Below are 17,332 nucleotides of genomic sequence, written 5' to 3' on the forward strand. Positions count from 1 at the left end.
AAAATCCAAATAATATTCCTATAAAAGCAAGACCAATTCTAAGCATAAAAATAAGTCCTGTATATATGGTTGCTCAATTTTAAACTATTTATAAAGATCAGGTGAGATTCTGATAGCATTGTTTTGATAAGAAACAGAAGAAATATTGCTTGATATAAGACACATTTCATATTCATCCACTTAGCAAAATAAAAAATGGATACATAGTTCTCTTTGAACGGAATATATCCATATTTCCTATGAACACCTAAGTCATTTCCAAGGAGACGTAATTACACTGTATAACAACTAAGGGGAACTAAGGCATGGAGAATTATATTAATAAGTATTCTCAAGTGATTCCCTAGGAAGGAAAAGATAGCACTGGAAACTTCAAGCTGGAACTTCTTAAATCTGTATGTACCTCAAAAAGACTTAAAGATATCCCATCAGGTATGAAGATCCTCTAGCTACTGATATACAGCTACCCGTGTCCAGGTGTGCAAATAAGTACTCAAACTGGATTGCCCTGATGATGTACTGGGTACACTCGTATGTACTATCTACTGGGAGTCTTTCACCTATCTGTCTGAAAAACCCAAAACAATTTCCATACCAAAGGCATTAAAGGTTCATGCATTTAAATTGATGGGGTAATTTAAAATGACAAACATGGGCTTAGATTAAACTCCTTTGAAGAAAATATTCTAGAAACAATAAAATTTTGACAAAGAAAACGGAGTAATTCAATTTCTTTTAAACAAATTCACTCTGGACTTAAAATAAAATAATTTATTACTTATAATAAGATAACTGCTATTTGTAATGCTATGCCATTACCCAAGTGACAACAAAAAGCACAACCATGACATGTCATTATCAAAGAAATGACATGACACTGTTTTAAAAGATCCCAAGTAACCACAACTATTATTAATCAGCAAACTTCCACTCTGTGATCCTACAAAACTGACTCAATAAAATGTATACACGTTATTAAATATCCCTGGTTATTTTAAATGCACATGCTTCAAAGGAACATAGTCTTAGGGCTTCCACAAAATAAAACAATCTTTTGAGGAAGGATTTAGGAAGGATTTTTTGTTTATTGGTTTTAAGAGAAGAAAAGGCACTGGCATTTAAAATTCAGAGATAAACATCTAAAATTTTCAATAATTTTCCCATTCTAACATTTGCTTCACTCTAGTTAGATATTTTCAGTTTTACTCAATTAAAAAATAACAACTTGCTATTTTACAATCTACAATATAATACCTGAAAAGGTGTATAACTATTGGTTATAGCTAGAAACCTACTTTATATTTTATATGAACACTATCATCATAAAGATTAAAACCAAATTTAAATATCTGATGCGATCAATTGAAGAAATTCCTCTATCAATGATTTCAAATATAAAAAAGTTATGCCATAACAATTGTGAGAATTATTTATAATTAAACTTTGTAACAACGAATTATCTGCCCACACTGAAGTCAGTATGGCTATTTAAAACACTAAAATAAATCATTTCCTTCGTACATTAAAAGGCAAATATATAATTTGTTCCTCTTTAATAGCTGTTCTTGAGAAGACTAAAATTGTCAGCAGTTGTTTTTTTCAGCAGTTGTTTTTTTCCAACGTTCTATTTCAAGCAAAAGTAATTTCATAATAAAGACTAAGATACTTCTACAATCTTTTCAACACAAGATGAGCTATCAAGTACCAAAGAGATTTAAAAAGCAGTTCTTAAAAAAAAGCAGTTCTCCTACAGCATAAGTATTAAGAACCTGTTTTATTCTATTTTTCCTTTAGGATGGATTTGGTGTATTTGTGCTCTTTTCTAACCTTTAGCATTTCTTCATGTATCCCATAATGCCCGTATGAGCTGAAATAAACACCATCCTCATCCTCCTGGAGGTCTGCAATGGCAGTAGTAGATGACGAGCAGCTTCTGACATCTGCGTTCATCACAAAATCCTGAGCAAATTGTCTGTAATCAATTTGAAATACACCCTTGAGACAGGTTTATTGGACCATGAAAAAACCAAAGGCTAGAGGCTGAGAAGAGAAGGGGGAGGGAGTGGAGTGCGATGAGCTTCTAAATCACATTCTATCCTAAGTAACTGAAAGCTCCCCCTGCTGGATCTTAAGCAATGGTATATTCAAACCCAGTGGTAAGCATTCCTTCTGCAAACCACAAAACACTGTCAACTACGGATTATAGCTGTTTACATCTTGCAACTGAACAAAATAAGCACATTATCTTTATTCAATTATATTACTTCTATTTTCCCAAAATCCTATTTTAGCAGTGAGTCAATGTAGTATATTTCAGTGCTACTAATATTCTTTAAAACCATATTATTTCATGGAAGGGTTATCTGAGCAGAAAGTGGAACCAAATTGAGAATTATTTACATACACCAACATCATCCACTCCATCTCTAAAATTCAGTTCCCTCTCTGATAACGACACATTAAGAATGACAGGGGGCCGGCCCAGCGGCTTAGTGGTTAAGTGCACACGCTCCACCACAGCGAACCACAGGGTTCGCAGGTTCAGATCCTGGGCACACACCGACGCACCATTTGTCAAGCCACGCTGTGGTGGTGTCCCATATAAAGTAGAGGAAGATGGGCACAGATGTTAGCCCAGGGCCAGTCTTCCTCAGCAAAAAGAGGAGGATTGGCATTGGATGTTAGTTCAGGGCTAATCTTCCTCACAAACAAACAAACAAACAAACCTATACGATATGCACTGGAGAAAAGTGCAAAAAGGCAGATAGAGTTGTTGTTGGTTAATAGGTTACCCAGCATAGAATCTCAGAAACAGGGAAGGGGACCTACAATCAGCTATACTATCTTTCCTGCTGGACGTCCTGGCAAACCATCAAGTGGGTACTCAGGCAATAGCAACCAACTTACAAATCTAATCGGTAAAGCTAGAGGTATACTTGGTAGAAATGCAGAATCTCAGGCCCTACTCCAGACCTCCTGAATCAGAATCTACAGTTTAACAAGATCCCCAGGTGATTCATGTGCACATTAAATTCCGAGAAGTACTAAGCCAGTAGAATGCCAATTTACTCACTGGAGAAAATAGTCCTATGTATCTGGTTTTCTGATTAAATACTACATCATGATTATATTTTGATTCTTTGAAAACAAAAATTGCAACCACATATTTTCCCAAACCTAAAAAATATTAATCTCTCCACTTTAAAAGCCTAGGAGAGGAAAAGTAAAATGGAGAAATCTATTAGAAACATGGTTAATTCAAAGGAAGGCAATATCAAAAACAAGAACACTCAAGAAGACAACACTCCTCGGAACAATTACCACTAGTACAAAAGTAATTATAAAGAAGTCTATGGGAAACAAATAAAACTACAGAAGTTTATGTTAATCAACTATACCCACAACATATAAAAATGCTACATATCTTTAGTATTACTAAAATTAAATACTTGCATTATGCTTTCCAGCACATGAAATGTCTTCCCATATTCTACCTTGTTATTAGCTGTATTATTTTAGGAATCTAAACAATTAATTTTCTATAAGATTGATTAATTACTTCATTTTTTGTAGATCCTCACGTGCTCTAGCTAACGCAGCTTCAGCAGACAGTGCCCTGGCTTCCATATGTTTCAATTTTTCAACAGCACATGTGTTATCACTGAGTCCATTGGGGTACGAGAACTGGACTGACACCGGTTCATAAAGATCTTCTACATCTAAAGAAATAAATGGACATTATTATCAGGCCATCTTATAACAATGAAGCACATGTAAGTTAGGAATAAGTATATGCTAAGAATAAGTATATACTAAGAGCCTATTATGCTACCAACTGAGAAAAATTAGTAAAAGTACTTTTAATTAAATATTTACTATCGAAACTGTTTCATTTTGAATTTAAAGAGCATGCTGTTAGTCTAAGTTTTTCATTAATTGGCTAAATTGAACACATATATAAACATTAATTATACTGAACCAAACCCAGGAAGAAACAAAAAAGTAGAAGAAAAAACCCTAATATTTATTGATCACCAGGTATCTTTCAAGTACATACATTACATCTCATTTTATCCTCAAAACAAACCTATTTATCCCTATTTCAAGGTATGGGAAAAATAAACTTCAGAGAAATTAAGTGACTAGCTCAAAGTCATACACTGTGTAATGAAGGAACTAAGACTGGAGCCCTTGCCTGCCTCCTAGCCCATGTTCTTGCCACTCCGGAAGGCCAGCTCTCAGCCTCTGGGTCCTTATCTGTAGAGTAACAGGTATGAAATTTAGATATTCCTTAAGGACAGTATGTAGATAAAGAATTCTATACATTCAATAACTTTTTCACCCTGGGTAAGGAGGAGTGCAACCTATACACCAACATCTTATTTCTGACATTACTAAATATCCTAATTCCTAATATTATTAAAATTTTTTGATTTAAATTTAATTTCACTATATATAAATCTTTAACTTCTACTGCAGAACTCTGCAAATGGAAGTTAACATATGGAGTTAGTGAGTTTTATAAAATCTCAATGTCCATTTACCAGTCTAATTAACTATCTGATCAACTTAAAGCAATCAAAACTACACAGATTTTATTTTCTCCTCAAGTCACAGCACTGGCGGAAATATGACTTTATTTTTCCTACTCAGTTTTCAGTTGAGACACTTCTTTTGAGTTGGGACAAAACAACTAAGCTTAACACACAAGATAATATTATAACTTAGAGATCAGAGCCTAAGGTGAACTTCTTGTTATAAAAGCAGTGCAGGGCGCCACTGATCTCTAGTCAGTCTCGCAGAATACTGAGTCATTTTTAAAAGCTACAGATTCATTCACTATTTAATTCACTGAAAATGAGAGCAACAAAATATTTCCAAACTATTTCAGGATGGTGTACCATAGCTTCTACTTCCTACTACAACTATCATTGTGTATCTTGTCTTCAAAATTCTTCAGACTGTTTGCAAACCACCTTGTTAGTTTAAGTTATGGATTAGAACTGAACAAAGAAATTGGTTTCTTTGTTTTGGCAAGTTTCTGTTTTGCTTTCTGCTCTAAGAAAAGTTAGAATAAAAACTTTTAGCATTAATATGTAGATAATCATATGCTAAAGGTTAAATGTATAGATTTGAAAAGGAGAAAGGATTCAGTAAACATTAAGATTCATAACTGTAATTTATCAAAACAGTCCAACTCAAAGTCCTAAACCATATTCAGAAAGACGAATTTCCACATCTACATTCTGTCTCAGGAGGTTCAAATCACCTGGATACTTCACTTTGGCAGCTGAGAACTACAAAAGACGGCCAATTTATCAGAAAGACGTAACAATTATAAATGAGTATAAACCTCACAAAAGAGCTCCAAAATACATGAAGCAAAAACTGACAGAATTAAAGGCAAAAACAGACAATCCTTCAATCACAGAGATTTAAACACACCCCTACCAACAACTGAGAGAACTAGATTTTAAAAAATCCAAAAAGACATAAAAGATCTAAACAAAACATTCAGTACCTTGAACTGATTATTTAGAGAATACTGCACCCAGTAACTGTATCTTGACACTTTTCAAGAGTACTGACCAGTGATTTCGCAGAATGTCTCACAACCTGGGTTTGTCTGATGTTTTTTCATGATTGGAACGAGGCTGCACATTTTTGGCAAGAACAGCAGAGAAATGATATGTCCTCAGTGCATTATACCAAGGGGCTCATGGTGTCAATATGCCTCATTACTGGTGATGCTGGTTGTGATGGTGTCTGTTGGATTTCTCCACTGAACAGGTAACATTTCCTCTCTACTTAATAAATTTCTAGGAGGACATACCTTGAACTACACAAATCCTGTTTCACCTTAGATTTTTGCCCACTAATCTTAGCATCCATTGGTAGACCTTTTCTGCAAGTTATTACTGTGGTGTTTGCCTAATGGTAATTTTCTATTTCTTTATTCCTCAACATTTATTGATAGGAATTCTACTCTAAGGCTAAGCTGCTCCCTCTCCATTGATTTATTTGGTTGATTATTTATGTCAGTATGGACTCATGGATATTTATTTTATCCTGTGGGTTAAAACCCAATACTATCATTTTCTGTGTTGCTCAAATTACCCCAGCTTTGGCCACTAGGAGCTCCTTCAGGTGGGCTCCTGTGTTCTTTTGCTAAGTCCTTTCCTCCTCCACTTTTTCTTTTTAAGTACTTTCTTATTTTCTGGCACAAGATGTCCCAGACTCATCTTGTATTTTTCCCTGCCCTGTCCATGGAATCAATCACCTCTCTAAGGAGCCTTGGTTCCTTTTACTGGAGAATGGTGTTATAAATCAAGATCTGGGCACTAGTTATGCTCATTGCTACTGGGGTTTTTCTAGGCCCTCTCAGCAAAGAGCTAGGAAATATACATATGTATACTCACCCACATGTGCACAAAAATCTGTATTTCTGTGTGTGTATGTATATATATAAATATATATATTAAAAATCGTGAATTTATACTGATACTTCTGATTCTGATCTATCACCACAGGACTCATTTCATCCTTCCCCATTTCCTTATTTGAAACCTCCTCCAACAGTGAGAAACCTGGCTCTTATTATCCGTAGTATATTTACTTGCTTGTTCAATTCTAGTATACACAAAAAATAGTGTCAGAATTGCTAATCTATACGCTGAGAGAAACACCTTTCCTTATTAGATTACAGCACTTATGCAGTTCTTTTTATCTATAGCCTCAGCACAATATCCAGTCACATTCCGGTCACTCAGGTAGTTCTCTTCTTCCCCCCCCCCTTCAATGTGGTTATACCACTCCTTGGTAATAGAGTTAGGTTCATTTGTTAGTGTTTGTATTCCATTCTGCACCACCACTCTCACACATCCTGGTTGTTTCAACTGTTGATTTTTTGATTATATGAAGACTAAGAGAAACATTACTATAGTGCTAAGAGTCGGAGCTAGACAAAAGGACACACTCCAAGAAGTGTCCTCGCTCCTTACCCCTGGTACCTCGTTCCATTGCGCTCTTCTTTCCTTCCTGGTCCCATTAATCCCCGTCAGTAGCTAATCTCTTTAGTTTCTGGGTTGTCCTTCCTGTATTTCTTTTGCACAAATGAGCAGACACGTGTGCATTTTCTCAAATCCCTTTCTTTCTTACATGAGGAGTATAATACTACAGACATTCTTTTGGGCTTTGCCTTTTTTCGTTTAATAGTATGTCCTGGATATCACTTTGTATCAGTTCAGAGATCATCTTCATTCTTTTTAATAGATGTAGACGACTCGACTGTGTGGATGAACCACAGCTTATTCAAGAACTCTCCTATGTATAGGCATTTAGGTTGTTTTCAATATTTTGAAATTACAATGGAACAATGAATAACCTTGTGTACACGTATTTTCAGAATGTTGGAGGTGTATCTTCGAGATAGATTCTTATGAGTGAGACTGCTGGGTTAAAAAGTGAGTGGATATATAGTCTTGTTAGGTATTGCCAAATATGCATTCCACTAGCAATGTATGACAGTGCTCGTCTCTCCACAGCCTTTCAACAGAACATGCTGTCACGTTTAAAAAAGTTTTACCAGTCTGATAGGTGAGAAATGGTATCTTGATGTTGGGCTATTTTTATACCTTTTCTGGTAAACTGTCTAATCATTTATTTTTTCCCACTGTTCTAACAAGTGCTTGATCCTCTGTCCTTCAATTTCTAAGAAGTCTTTATGTATAAAAGGATATTAACCCTTTATGGAATATATTCCAAATATTATACCATACTTTTAAAAAAAATTAACCAAACTCCATTTTATTCACTTCGATTTCTTTAATTTGTCCCTCATGCTCCCTTTCTGTTCCAAGATCCCACCCACGACACCACAATTCATTTAGTAGTGATGTCTCCTTAAGCCCCTCTTGGCCATGAGATTCTCAGGCCTTCTTTGTTTTTGATGACCTTGACAGTTTTGAGGAGTACTGGTCAGGTAGTTTGTAGAATGTCCCTCACTTTGAGTCTGATGCTTTTTCACAGTTAGACTGAGGTTACGTGTTTTGGAATGAAGACCACAGAGGTGAAATGCCAATCTCATCACGTCACATCAAAGGTACCTACTATCAACATGATTTATCACTGATGACAACCTTTTCTCTAAAATTACTTTTTTCTCCTTATATTGTACTTCATTGCCTATTTTCTTAGTTATCTCCTTTACTAGTTTAGTCATCTTTATATCCTCAATGCCTAATACTTAGCAGATGCTTGATAAATATTTACTGAAAGACAGTGGAGGTGAAATGGTCAGTAATCAAGCCTGGAGCCAGGAGAAAGATGACCTTATCTTCCACCTCTCCCCACCAATGGCCAGGAGTACAGACTGAGAGAGTGTGGGCAGTGCACTCAAGAGCATGCCCAGTTCAAGTTCCACTTCCTTTACGAGGCCTCTTTGTCCCAGATCTCAGTTATAACTTCTTCACCTAAACTCCTGTAGAACTTATTTATTTACTAATTCCCCTTTCTAAGCACTTACCCTCTGACAGATACTATGCTAATGTGTATTATCTTTGTAACAATCTTATAACGCAGATGTCATTATCACCTTTTTACAAATTAAAATTAAGGCTGAAAGAAATTAAGTTTCTATACCGTTGGAGAGTTAGAGGTCAATACTGACCTGTATCCACAGTGATCAGCACACAGCACTCAGTATCTGCTGATCTGAGTAATCTCTTCCTCTTCTGAACTGCACTACCTTTTCTACTTCTCATGAAACTTACCATATTTGACCTTATAATACAGAATAGACATTTAAAAACAAAGCACTCCTATTATTAGACTGTGGGCTTTCTATGGAAGGACTGTGACATTCATTTCTTCATGTTCCTAAAGCATTTAACATCCTACTTGCATCCTGTGAGTGTTCAATAAATGATTTTGAATTCAGGAAGAAGTCATAAAGAGCACCTAGTGGGTCCTTTGTCATTTATCAAAGAGATCACTTTGGTCACTCTGAGAAGACATGAGATTAAAGAGAAGTGGTAAAAAAGGGACAGAATCAACCTGGAACTCACCAAATTTTAGAGCTAGAAAGAATCTCAGAAATCTGGCCCTAATTCCTCATTTTATAAATGAAGACTTAAAACCAGAAAACTTAAGTGCTTTGCCCAAGGTCACACAGCTCCTGAATCCCACATTAAAGTTCTTACTATTGAGCATCATGGCGGAGTGAGCTTTCCCGTGAACTCTTCCCCCGACAAGATACAACAAAAGCAACAGTCACAGACCAACAAGGGAATCCCAGACAGTGAAAACCTAGAGCGGAGGGATCCACACTGCCGCACATCTGAGAGCGGAACGTGCTGGGCCCCTGGAGGAAGTGGGGAGAGGTAAGGAGAACTCCTCTCCCTCCCCATCAGATCAGCGATCCCGGTCCGCGCAGCTCCCAGAGAGGGGGGAGGGGCGGCCCTCGGCGGGGAAACCGTGGCTCTTCGGACTCTCTCAGCCAGTGGGAAACTCCCGCACAGAGGACTCAGAGGAGCCACAGGGCTACCATCAACATCTGAGCATCCCAGAGAGCGGATAAAGAGGGGCAAACGAGAAGCCTCCCACGTCAGGGACCCAGAGGGCAAAAGAGAGAGCTCCCCCCTCCCCGCAACCCGGACTCTGCAGCTCAACCGACCAGACCAGACCTAGCGATCCGAGGCAGACCTGATCAAATGACTGGACCCGTGGATCACAGCAGGGGTAAAAAAAAAAAAACTGTGGATCGCAGCAGAAAAACCGGGGCAGAGCGCAAGGGGCTTAGACTACACAGCCCTTTACCACCAGACAGTGGCGGCAGGTGGAAATTAAAGTTCTTACTATTGTACTACATCACACTGCCACACAACTTAATGATGGTACTTTTCAAGGAAATGAGTGGTTTTCCACAGTTCCCGCTAATCAAAGAACTGCTCAAATAGACACTGTCAAACTACTATCTGTGAAGGTACATATCTGTTTAGAATAGTCTTGTTAATCTGAAGAGAGCAAGCCCTTTATCTCATCTGACTGACACAAGAAACTTGAAAGAAGGTATAAATAAGAAAAAATATCGGACCTATAAAGTATTTATAAGAGGCCAAGAGAATTTTCACAAGATCCCTGTTCAATAAGGAACGAACCAAAGCACAGAGCAAGTAACTAAGGAAAAAAGCTATAGTCAAGAAATGAGAGTGATCCTGCCAAAAGGGAGGCTTAAGTTAGTGTACCGGGACAAGCAAATGGAAATTTGAGTAGAATCTGAGATACACCAAAACAAAATCTCAGTAAAGTAGATGTCTTAAGAAAAGTCAATTATCTGATCTGAATATATGAGATAAAAGCAGCAAATATTATTAAATCTATTAAATATTAAATCTACTGATTTAAAAATGTCAGTTAATTTAAATGAAAATTTTAGTCAATTTTAATTAGACTAAAAATCAACCTAACAACTAAAAATTATTCTCTCCAGTCTCCCTACACTTCAAAACATCTGTACACAACGTTTAAACAAGCTCATATTTCCAAATTCCTCCCTCATCACTGTTAGTGTGACTATCAGTTTTTAAGTGACTTAACTTTCCTATTGAAACTACCTGATGAGATCTTTAGAGAATTAACGAGATGATAATTTTCCTAGAACATCTAACCACTATTTTGCCATAATACATTAAAGTAGATACAATATGTTCATCTTACCAAATTGAAGTAAAAGGTCATCTTCTAATACTGGCTTCAAATACTCTTCTTTCTCCCAAGGCACTGGGTTGTATATAGAATTCATATACTCAACTGTAGGATTCTGGATATAAAATTAATTACATGTTTTTTCACTGCATATAATCACAAAAGCCCTCTAGCAAAAACTAGGAAAATTAAACAAAAAAGGAAATCATGTCTACATTACACAAAATCTCTATTTAAGGAGTCTATGTTCATCTGTCATTTCATTAACTTGATTGGATAATTGCTTAATTAATGGTTTCAATGCACAGTTTGATATTGTTTGAATTTGGGGGAAATGGAAATATAAACATTTAAATAGAAATAGAAAAAAGAACCACCAAAGTACTTAAAACCACACTAAAAATTATTTCTGATTTTCCAGAAATACCATCTATCAGTATTTCCCTTTATCTGACACTGAGTTACTTTTTCACATAACACTGATTCATCTCTTATACGCAATTAAAAACGACACTTGTTAAGTATGGTGTGTGTCCATTTACTTGGTGCTGTATGTTGCACTAGTTCCTAATGTGCATGATTTCCACAATATGATGAGTGCTAAATTTAAAACAGTTCCTTATATAGCAGCTCCTCATGTTCTTTTAAAAATCAGGGCATTGACAGTCATTGCGGTATTTCTTTAGTTTTTAAACAAAATTGTAAATTAAGCTACCAACTTACCTTAAGTCTAATAAAATTTATTAGTTTAATGTATCCATAAAATTCAAGTCCTAAAGGGGACAAAAAAGATAATTGACTTATTTTAAAATAATATGAGTTTTGTTTAACTGACCTGCTCTATAGATGCTTCTCTGGTTAAACAATAAAATATTTCTGTCCTATAACTACCACTTATAATATTTTGAATTTCTTAAGAACTAGAAACAGTAACTTTGATGCTTCTGAATATTTTAATTGAGAAACAGCCATAGATGACAAATTTTTAAATGCTTTTCTTACTTTTTGGAAAATTAGAAATTAATTTTTAGAATTCTACTCCCATTTGTCAGAACAACACAAATCAGGAAAATTAGGTCCTGGATTTTACCAAGTATTTGGCAATTGATTTTAGAGCTGCAAGTTTCTAAATCCCCAATTTTTTGGTGCCTACCAAAGTATGGTGCACACCAAATTTATGGCGCCAGGACATGGAGTATACAAAATATACTAGCTTTTACATTAAGTTAAATGATGCAAACTAAAAAACAACAAGGCTTATTATCTGGTTATCATATCTTTCAAGAAATGAAGCAGCATTTAAAACAAGAGAAAACAATAGCATATCCTACCACCTGGTTATTATTTGTCATGAGAAATGTTAGCATACAAAATATTTTATATGCATAATAGTATACAAAAACCCCTATTTGGCAAGTGAAAAAAATACAAAATTATATTTAAAGTATGATTCCAATTCAGTTTAAAAATGCACATTAAAAACATGAAAAAAAAAACCCAATGAGACTAAGTTATTCACGTCTTAAAAAGTAGTTGCAGTTAAATTTATGGCTTATAAACATTACACCAGATGTTTATCTAACATCCTTTCTAGTTGTTAGTAAATACAGGGATCAAAAAACCCATTCTGTATTTAGTTAATTTTAGTGGAACAGTGCAGCTCTTCTAGATCCGTTTAAGGAAGTAGAAGGCTTTAATTGTAAGGCAAGTATGTTTAAACAAGATTCAAAAGAATCATCTAAATATCCTTAACTTCATCACCCCTTTCTCCATACTCTCTTGCCAAACTCCTTATAAAACTCAACCTTGTATGCCTTGAAGTTCATGTTATATAGCTTTGACCTGATAAGTTGCCTTTTTTTCATAATGACCCACCTCCTTCTCCAAAGTCCACCTCTACCCTTGCTCTAATTCCATTTACTCTCTTGATGTCTTTAATTCTAATATGATAAAAATGCAATCACATACCAAGGTTTTTTTTTCCTTTTTAGTTGTGAAGCCAATATAAGCTTTAATACAGTAAATCTTAGCTAGAAGAATGACTTATAATTAATCTCTCCTTAAAAGCCACTAGTCAAAAAGACTTTATTTTCATAAGATAGGTTGTTGCTATATGTTTCATTATATTGGATTTATATAGAAAAGGAAAGGTCTGGAAAAATATAAAGTTTGAACTTAAATTTCACAAGTAAAATTTTCTTTGTTCTAAAAAATACTCACCATGTTTATGGACCATGTTATCAATACTAAATTGATGCTCAGACTTACAGTGTGAAAATGTTTCTTCAGCAGATGTAAACAACCTGAAAAATCAAGGAATAGCTTCATGTAATAGTCCCCCAAGAAGTCTAAACATTGATTTCATGTTAAATATATACTTTTCCCCCCAACTCTGCTGGTTTCTAGTTTTATTTCCAATTAAGAGAAAACAACATGCCTGTAAATGAGAGGAACCCAGAACTTCTAAAGGGAATTGGTATTTCTGAGTTCCACTTTACATCTAAACCAAACTAACTACTACCCTTTAAATGTCGAAGCTGATTTATTTGCCAAATGATAGCAATGAATTTATCAAAAGGCTTTTAAGAAAGAGAACTCCCCTTGATAGATTCTGTTTCCCTCAAGACATGAAAATTCCCCACACAAGATTCTTCTGTCCTTTAAGCATCAACTCTGCTTTCAGAGGCTTTGAAGTGGCACAGCTCAAACTGCTTTTAGAAATAAAGCATAAAATGTCATTTTACAGCTGGCATATTCCCAAAGTGCTATATTTCAAAAGTGATCTTGCAGTGTTCCCAAAGTACTTGCACTACAGACACTTCGAGGACCAAGCCTCTTTACTATGTGACCTGCAAAACTGAAGGACACAAGAGACAGGAACACCAGAGAAGCTGCATCCCTCTTCTACACGCCCAGCATATATGCAGCAGTTAGCTTTCAACGAACGTTTACGAGACAAGTTATTTTCGCCGTATTTATGCAGCCTATCATAAAGAAGGACATCCCCAATGCTCAATAAATATTTCATGACTAGAGTATATGTAGATGTTCCATATCTACCCAAATGAGGCTACACGTGAGAACAATGACCAATCAAGAGGAACTAACACACCGCCAATGAGCACCAGGTCCAGATTTAGGGGAAACTGGAAAATGTGTATTAAAGTAACACCTGCCAATGCTAACCAGGCCTCCTTCTTGCCCACTTGGCCAGGAGAGGGCCCAAGTCAAAGCTTGTTGAGACGAAGAGGCAGAATGCTAAGTGGAAAGAACACAGATTTGGATATGACAAACCAGAGCTTAGTGACCTCGAACAAGTTATTGATATTATAGTCTCTTTTTCCCTAAGTGAAAAAGGCATCAATTGCTTTCCCTTCAATAGGTGGGAGGCCGTTACCTAAGAAAAGTGCTTCTTTCAACGGCTCACTGGAAACATTACACCTGAGAAGCCCTCTGCTTGTCAAAAAAGCACATAATGGTAAAGCTGCAAGGGTCCCGAGGGATCCTCTAGTTTCCTGACTCCCAAACTCGTGATTCACTGGAGTCACCTCTGATAGCGTCTCTATAAGAAGACAGGACGCCTGGACCCCATCCCTGATTTAGGAGGGCTGAGGGGCAGAGCTCAGCACCTGCTGGCTTGTTGAAGTGTCTCAGGTGGCAAAGGCGCACAACCAGAGTTGGGAACCACAGATCCAGTCCCAAACCCTCTCGCTTTACACGCGGGGAGCCTGAGGCCCGTCGAAGGGCAGTAGTATCAGGGGGCTTCACGGCGCGGCTCCTCCCTCTGTGACTGGGGGGTCTTCCTCCCCTACAACCCTCGCTCGGCCGCTGGGCCAGGATTCGAGGGCAGGCCGCCGGGGCGACTCCACTCCACACGGGCACGCGGCCCGGCGCCGCGCGGACGCACCTGTCACAGAACAGGCAGGGGGTCGGCTGCTTGTCGTGGGGCGGGCCCGCCTCGTCCTCGTCCGCGTCCTCCCAGGCGGCCTCGTCGCCGCTGTCTGACAGCTCTGGCGGGTCGTCGTCCTCCTCCACGGCGCCCCGGCCGCCTAGCACACGCACACGGTCAGGGCTGCCCGACACCGGGGAGGGGCGGCGCCCCCTCGCCGCCGCCCTCACGACCACCCCCGCTCTCCCGCGGGCCCCCCGCCCGCCTCCCCGTCCCGGGGGCGCAAGGGGAGGGGCGGCCTGTCCCCGGACCCCCGGCGGCGCGGCCTGGGGCTGGGCAGGCCGTGCTGCGGCGCCCGGGGTACCCACCGGGAGCGCCCGACGCTAGCGAGCACATGGCGGTGGTACCCGGGAGCCGGCGCGGTTGGAGGCGGGGACGGGGCCGGGCAGCGCGCGCGCGGCCGCCGCCGGGCTCTCCGGACCGCGGGGACGAGCACGAGCAGGAGCGCGCGGCAGGGCCGGGCGTGGGGATGGCCGCGGACGCCGGGAACGCCACAGCGCGCGCCGGCTGCTGAGCGCTTCCGGCCTCGAGGCCGCGGCGTCCGTCACGTGAGCTAGGTGGGCGGGGCGACAGCCCGGGCTCCGCCTCCCCCTGCCGCGGGGTTGACGCAGGGCGCGCTGGGTGAGCGCCGTAAGTTCTCTGAGCGTTGCGAGCGTGGACGTGACTGTCGTCTGCTCCTCCGGCTGCGGGGCCTTGGCGGGAGGCCCGCCGCGCGGCCCTGAGTCCAGAGGCGGAGGCGGAGGCGGAGGCGCCGCAGCGGTTTCGCTGTCGGCATCGCGCTCTCAGTGCGTCCCTTACTCGAGGGATGAGGGGTTAGCGGAGGGGCGACCTCCCGCGGCGCCCTCCGGTGGCGGAGGAGGCGGAACGCAGACGAGAGCCTGGGACGCGACCGTTCCTCTCTCCCCGTGCCCGCGGGCTGCAGCCGGGCGAGGGGCCCGCAGGAGCCGGTGTGGGGCAGAGGCCACCTAGGGCCAGAGCCCCGCCGGCTGTTGTAGCGACTTTAGTCTGTCAGGTAGGTGGTTGGGTGAGAGCGTGGACTCTGGAGCCGGCCCACTGCGTTAGAATCCTACTGTCACTTTCTCACTGCGATCTCGAGCAGGTCGCCTGACCTCTCTCCGCCTCCACCTACTCACTGCAAAACCGGGAGAACGACGGCACTAACGGATAAAATGAGTTAATACGTGCAAGGTGCTTGGACACAAGTGTTCATTTTACTTACCCTAAACAATGGGAAGCAGTTGACTTATTTGGTTAACCAAGGGAGTGATGCTGTCACGTGTCTTTTATTTTTTTAACTAGGTCGGCTTACTATGGCTTCAGATTTTTTATGTTTTTTCCAGATGTGTTTAGAAAGGAACATCCTGGCTGTTGTGTGGGGAAGAACACAAACGTTCCCATGCCTCATGCCTTTTTTCCTTTCCTAATATATATTCAAACCATGGAATACTTTGTTGGGTAGGAGTGGGCATCAGTCATTTCAGTAGGTAATGTCGGCAGCTCTAGTCCCAGAAGCTAGTACTGCACCTGGCACGTGTTTATCCAATTACATAGATGACCACGGACTAGTAGGCTCTGCATAATCCTGCCTAACATCCATGTCAACCCAACCCCTTGCCCTGGGTTCCCCTCCAGCCTTTTATTTGGTGCTAATCATTTTCCCACCTCAAGGCCTTTGCTAAGAATGTGCTACAAATGGAAAGGCTTTCCTCAGACCACCATCTCGAAAGTAGGTTCCACTGTCCTTCCAGCAGCCCTCATTAGTTTCTTTCTTAGCATTTACCATGTGCTCACTTGCTTTTTTATTTCTTTTTTTGGTCTCTCCCACAACACTGTGCCATGAGGGTAAGGGCCATGTCTCTTTAGTTTCATTTCTCTGGCACATAATACATGGCCTAGCTCATGTACTCAATAAATTTGCTGAGTGAAAATGATGCCTGGTATTATTGCTAAACTCTTCAGAATGTAACCTCCTTCCTTAACTGTAAACCCCTAGAGGACAGGACCCATCAGATATGAGTTTTGAAGGCCCCTTACATTCTAGGACATTGCCAGAATATCTGCTGGCCCCAGTGGGTTAGACTTGTTGTTCACTGATGTATTCCCAGTGCCTACTGCCCAGTGGCACATAAGAGGCATTCAGTAAGCTGAATGAATTAATGAATTCAAGGCCTTTCATTAGCTGGGCCCACCCAACTTTTTCTTCATCCTTCCAACATAGACTCTCTTCAGCAAGGCCCATCTTCTCCCTGTCTGTATAACATTTGGAGGGAAACCTGCTGAATCTCTTAGTAACACTCAATCATTCAATGTTGACAGTAAAAGAAGTAACATCTGCTCTGGAGGGGTGATGGGGCCAGAATCCTATCCCTTGAAGTTCACATTTCACCACAATGCTGGGCTTGGGAGGAGGCTGTTTTTCTCTCTGTTCTAAAGATGAACACAGACCTGGCCCCATCATCCCACTTCACTATTGAAAGCAGAATAGAATGTTCAACAAGACTTGCCTAAAGGTTTGTAGGCAAGGAAATAACAGAGAGAGAATAACTTAAAACTGTCTACTGGGTTTAGCTGCTTTCAGAACCTACAGGCCTCCCCCTTCCCAAGAGCTTCCTCACTTCTTGGAGCCCATGCTTGTTACCACTGAAATAGGCTGAGGCTTTTCCGAGTCCAGCCCCAAGG

General features: G+C 40.0%; 1 protein-coding gene across 7 annotated transcripts in view; it reads right to left on the minus strand.

Moving 5' to 3' along the window:
* PRMT3 (protein arginine methyltransferase 3) overlaps window positions 1-15,122 on the minus strand; it is a 135,503-nt gene extending 120,381 nt beyond the window's left edge. For 6 of the 7 annotated variants that reach the window (XM_087433089.1, XM_087433090.1, XM_087433088.1 and 3 more), the window contains exons 1-7: window positions 14,962-15,122; window positions 14,612-14,753; window positions 12,925-13,007; window positions 11,428-11,477; window positions 10,717-10,819; window positions 3,560-3,719; window positions 1,828-1,972 (exon numbers count right to left, since the gene is read on the minus strand). In XM_087433089.1, coding sequence (XP_087289215.1) covers window positions 1,828-1,972; window positions 3,560-3,719; window positions 10,717-10,819; window positions 11,428-11,477; window positions 12,925-13,007; window positions 14,612-14,753; window positions 14,962-14,989 — 711 coding nt within the window. In that variant the 5' untranslated portion in view covers window positions 14,990-15,122. The remainder of the gene's footprint in view (window positions 1-1,827; window positions 1,973-3,559; window positions 3,720-10,716; window positions 10,820-11,427; window positions 11,478-12,924; window positions 13,008-14,611; window positions 14,754-14,961) is intronic. The other variant, XM_014783543.2, reaches the window with a different exon arrangement.
* Between the last annotated feature and the right edge of the window lie 2,210 nt (window positions 15,123-17,332).

Source organism: Ceratotherium simum, chromosome 7 (genome assembly GCF_057802395.1).
Source record: "Ceratotherium simum simum isolate JZ-2026a chromosome 7, ASM5780239v1, whole genome shotgun sequence".
Taxonomy (NCBI): Eukaryota; Metazoa; Chordata; class Mammalia; order Perissodactyla; family Rhinocerotidae; genus Ceratotherium; species Ceratotherium simum.